Below are 5,286 nucleotides of genomic sequence, written 5' to 3'. Positions count from 1 at the left end.
GACATCCGCTCTGCAAAGCTCAGGTGAGTCTCTTTACTTTACTTCAGACTTTGATAAAGAAATAGAAATGTTTCTATGAATTTTTGTCTGTGATAAGTTTTTTCAACCCTTCAGAATCTGGATCAGCATCAGCTTTGTTGACAGCTTTTTTTAACCCTAAGCAAATTGGTTTGATTTGAAATGTATATTTAAAATGAACACAATCACTTATTTCTAATTAGGTTACAGAATTCATATTAATTTTTACAATTTTTTTAATGCAATTTTCATTGTTTTTTAACTTTTATTTTATTTTTTGTGCCAATTTTCAAATCTTTATTCTTTCACTGTTTACAAGTTTCCTGACTTCTTTGTTTTTTAACGTATTGGGTTAATCAAGCCCATTGATTTCTTTTAAATATGGGAAAAAGGAAATGTGCAACTTGGCAAGAAATGTTCTGCAAATTACAAAAAAAATGACAAGAAAATGACTTGAAAATTAGCTGTGGGGAGCTAATCAGATTCATATAAAAAAAAATAAGGAAAATGTCCAGAAAACTGTATGAGTAATTCTTAGAATTTTATTAAGTTATGCTAAAGAGAAAATATTTTCATTACTTTTAAAAGTGTTTTAAAAATTAATTAGTTTATTCATTTTTTGCTTATTGTAAGGTAATTTTCTTGTAAGTTTCTCATTTTTTATTAAGTTGCTGATTGCCTTCCCTTATTTTTGGGAAAAAAATTAAGCCAGTTTGTTTCAAATGGTTAAAAGTGGCTGTGCAGACAGATTTCTCCTGTTTTAGTTGTGTACACTACTTAAATTGCACAAACAGTAAAATCTTAATATTAGAGCTACAAAGTCCACTGTGCATATGCACTTACTCTGTATATGCATCACTTTTGTCATGTAAATCCTAAAAAACCTCAGCATTTTCAATGTTTTTTCAAGCGTGCATTGATGACAATCTGCTTTTTAAGACATGCACTCGCATTTTTAATCCAATAACCAAATTTCATACTTCCTTTATTCTTCTTGGGTTTTACTGTGACTGTTTTAACAATGAAAGATCGTGCACATTACAGCTGTCAAAACAAATTGTCTCTGACTAATCTCTAAAAAAGCATCAACGCCAGGATGCTCCTCTCTGGCAGCGCTCCTGCACAGATCTGCTTACCCAGATCATTGTGATGGAGGCATATTTCAGGATTGCCTCTCTTTAGGATTATCCCTCGGGGATCCGTATTTATGGGAGCTTTTCCATTCAGCAGTGCTGCTCTGGGTTTGTTATCCCTGCTGGGACTGCAGCCCTTTTCTTTGGGGCTCCTGAATGCGCTGAGGCTGAGCCCTGGCTGAGAAATACCCTCCGCTGAGGGTCTCACAGCTCCAGGAGCGCAACACATGCTGAAAAGAGCCACACTGCTACATCTGGCTGGTTCCTAATGAGCCAAAAGTCCAGACAGCAAGCTGGAGAAACAGATTTTTAGCCCAGTGAGATAAAGAGACACAATCCCTTTATGTGAAGGAGCCTTGCTGTGGTGCAGCATTATTTAATCACCTTTCACTGTTATTTTGGAGCCTTCCTTCAGTGAAACATCTGCGGGACAAGTTCAACCCTGCTGCACATGTTGCGATGCTGTTCTTGGATCTTGCAGTAATGTTGAAGTGAAAGTTCGAGACACGCCTTTTTTCCTAAGATTAATTACCGCCGTTCACGCCCCGGTGATGTTTGTGTAGATGTGCAGGCAAAAAAAGAAAAGGAGGAAATAAAAACAAAATTAGGAGTGGACAGTCTGAGCTCCCCAGAGGGACGGAGGAGTGGGTGGTTTGATATTTTGAGGTGTGTCTGAATAGTTCAAGAAATGTTCAACCCCTTGAGGAATGTTGGAATTTATGTTGGTCAATTTCATGGTCAAAGTTTAAACTTTGTCATGGAGGATGACACGCTATTGAATAGTAACCACAAATTCCACAGATGTAATGCCATGGGGCCCAAAAAGACTTTTATCCATAGACTTACATTGTAAAAGAGATGTTTGTAAATCAGTGTTTACATTTTTTTGAGCGTCAAAACCCCACGAAATGCAGGATTTGATCCATTCGGCACAATATTGAATAGTTTTGTCCCTGCACAAGTTAGCAGAGTGCTAAACCCCAAAGTTAGCCTTTCGGCCAGCAGAAGTCTCTTGTGTGCTCTCTCTATGGGCCCAATAATCCAGGTATTTTCATACTGTGTAAATAGAGCGTTTTTGGCTTAATACGCCACTGAGCAACTTTTATAGGAATAAACAAAGCTCCTCTCTGAATGCTGTATCCAGCTCTCTTTATACTTCCATGGCACAAATATGAGAGTAGTGTTAGTATGGTAAACCTATTCCTTTAAATGGTCAGTTCTCTCTAAAATTAAAAGAAAAAACATTTTTTCATCTCTACGGCAGATATCTCCAACACTCACACCAAAATTATCTTGACTGATGAATATCATGACAGGTAAGGGGACATATATGTATTTTTGATATCAGGGTGAACTGTCCCTTTAAAGCGGTATAAACATTTGAGGTTATTTCAGACTTTTTCTAAACTAGTATTACAGAGTAGGTTTAAAACTCATGTAATTCTGCTACATTAAAAGTCGACTTTTCCCCAAACTTAAGCTGTGTTTTAACTTGCACAGCTTACGTTTCTTGAAATGAAACTTTGTTTGCCATTCAGTGTAAATGAGAGAATTCTTGCTGACAAATCAGACTTCGAGGCCCGATAAGCTGTAAAAAAAAAAAAAAAAAAAAGAAGAAGAATGAAGATATAATGACTTCCTGAACTTAATAATGTGCGCAGGAAGTCTCGTACTTACTGAATGAATCCGCTCTGAGGGCATGTGCACATTAGCCAGAGACACTGACATCTATTGTTACCTTGTGAGACTGGCTCTGTGACAAATACTCTCCCTGCCTATTGTCAGTGTGTGTGTGTGTGTGTGTGTGTGTGTGTGTCTCTGTGTGTCTCTGTGTGTGGACAGGGGTTGGGTTTCCTGTCACTGGGGTAGGTTGCTGTCTGAATACTAACAATGAACTATTTTAGAAATCAAAACACGTGTTTCAGATAGTCAGAGATTTAATCCGAGCGGTCCCTCCATAATTTATTTTATCCATACTGACAAATGATGTTGTTTTATTAAAATATTATAACAGAGGATAAGGACCATGTGAAATTAAAAAAGAACTCTTACATTCATTCATGTTACAGTTTCTAGAAGAAAGTTAGAATGTAATGAGATTAAACTAATAATTTTATGAGAAATTAAGTCACACATTAAGACCGGAGAGTCGGGTAAAACGGTATAAAAAGCAACAAAGTATGAATAAATGGTCAGAAGTGATGGATGAATGGTCAGAACTCTCCGGTCCTAATCTGTGACTTTATTTCTCATAAAATTACAAGCTTAATCTCATAATTTTACAAATTTATTTCTCATTAATGTATGATTTTAATATCATATGGTTACAACTTTATTCTTGTAAATTTATAAGATTCTATTCTCATAATTTTACAACTTAATTCTCTTAATAATTTCTTTAACATAGCCCTAACCCTCCATCATAGGATATAAAGCATCCCAAAAAGGAAAAAATGTTTCTTTTTATACATGAAAATGGCTCTTAGGATAAATTTCTGCCACGTTTTCTTTCTCCTCAGTTACCAACATGGAGTCTGTTACGGTGGATCTGCCCTCCATGGCGTCGAACGTGTCGTCTGAAAGCTGTGCGGCGGTGGATACGACAGTTGAAAACATGCTGTTTGGATGTTTCTACATCCTGGTTTTCTTCCTGGCGCTGAACGGCAACAGCTTGGCTCTCTGGATCTTCTCTCACCAGCGTGGCGCTTCTTCTCCAGCTAACATCTTCCTGATTCATCTGGCTGTGGCGGATTTATCGTACGTGATCATCCTCCCGCTGAGGGCCACGTACCATCTCACCAGGGGCCACTGGCCCTTTGGCGAGGTACCCTGCAGATTAGCGGGCTTCTTGTTTTATGTCAACATGTACGCCAGCCTGTACTTCCTGGCCTGCGTGGCCGGAGATCGTTACCTGGCTGTGGTTCACGCTGTGAGGTCGCTGAAGATTCGCCGTGCTCGCTACGCTCACATCATCAGCTTCTCTCTGTGGGCGCTGGTTACTGTCTCCATGGCGCCACTCTTGATCACCCACCAGACTGCAGAGGTGGATGGCGTGACGGTGTGTTTGCAGCTGTACAGAGAGAAGGCCTCTCGTAATGCTCTGATCTCGTTGGCTGTTGCGTTCACTCCGCCTTTCCTCGCCACTCTGTGCTGCTACCTGCTCATCATTCACAGCCTGCACCGGGGCTCCCGGTTAGAGCCGGCCCTCAAGATGAGAGCGCTGCGCACCATCGGTCTGGTCATGCTCATCTACGTCGTCTGTTTCCTGCCGTATCACGTGAGCCGGGCCACTTTCATCCTGGGCTACAGTCATCCTGCCGTCTCGTGTCAGACACGCAGAGGCCTGAGCCTGGCCAACCGTCTCACCTCCTCGCTCACCTGCCTCAACGGCGCCATGGACCCGCTCATCTACCTGTTCGGGGCGGAGAAGTTTCGCGGCACTCTGATCCGATTGTTTTGCAAAGATCAGGCAGGAGTATCGGGAGCCACCAGCGGAGAGTTAAAGGGAACACACGAGAGCTCTGTGAGCGCCAAGTCGGAGTTTTGAAGTAGAGAAATTTGAACTCGATCCAAAGCGCTCTTTGATCGGCGCTTTTCCAACACAAATGTGTTTGATATGACACTGTAGCCTGAATTTAAAGATATACTATGCAGGATTTTCCCAAAAAATCAATGTATCGACTCAAAGAAATCCCTCTCAGTCGTGGCGTATCACCCACTATAAGTGTTTGGTGGAGTGTCTTTCTGCAAAGATTCTGCCCTCTGCCTTTATTTTCTTATCTGCTTCCTATTTTCTGTGTTCAGGCGGCCCGTTCTCACTCTGATGTCGTCGAATACCGCTGCTTTTGCAGTGCTTTCAGCATAAGACCCAACGCCAAAAGCCAACTTTTGCCACTGGATGTCATCAGCTGAAAATGCAGCCTGACAGAACCGTTTATGCTGTTGTTTTATGATGCAAGACGGCCGGATGGCAGCTGCTGTGGCAGCGTGATCTGCGAACAGTCGGCATCAGTTGAGAACACGGCCGGACGGATCCTGTCACGTCCGCATGATATGCCGCTGGACGGCATCAGGCTGAAATGTTGCCAGTAATGATGTAATATAAAAAGCATGAAGGGGGGTGGTGTATGAATCC

The 5,286-nt window shown here is 41.2% G+C and overlaps 1 protein-coding gene across 1 annotated transcript; it reads left to right on the top strand.

The window, feature by feature from the left end:
- On the top strand, positions 1–4,698 carry gpr17 (G protein-coupled receptor 17). Its single transcript, XM_042512315.1, has 2 exons — positions 1–23; positions 3,671–4,698. Exon 2 carries the CDS (start codon positions 3,679–3,681, stop codon positions 4,696–4,698), a length of 1,020 nt encoding a protein of 339 aa, XP_042368249.1. The 5' UTR covers positions 1–23; positions 3,671–3,678.
- The last annotated feature ends 588 nt before the right edge of the window (positions 4,699–5,286 follow it).

Source organism: Plectropomus leopardus, chromosome 3, assembly GCF_008729295.1.
Source record: "Plectropomus leopardus isolate mb chromosome 3, YSFRI_Pleo_2.0, whole genome shotgun sequence".
NCBI lineage: Eukaryota > Metazoa > Chordata > Actinopteri > Perciformes > Serranidae > Plectropomus > Plectropomus leopardus.
This window is presented reverse-complemented; position numbering and strand designations above follow the sequence as displayed.

Bases quoted from the DNA above. Each gene is read 5' to 3' on its own strand.
- gpr17 (XM_042512315.1), top strand. From the start codon at position 3,679: ATGGAGTCTGTTACGGTGGATCTGCCCTCCATGGCGTCGAACGTGTCG.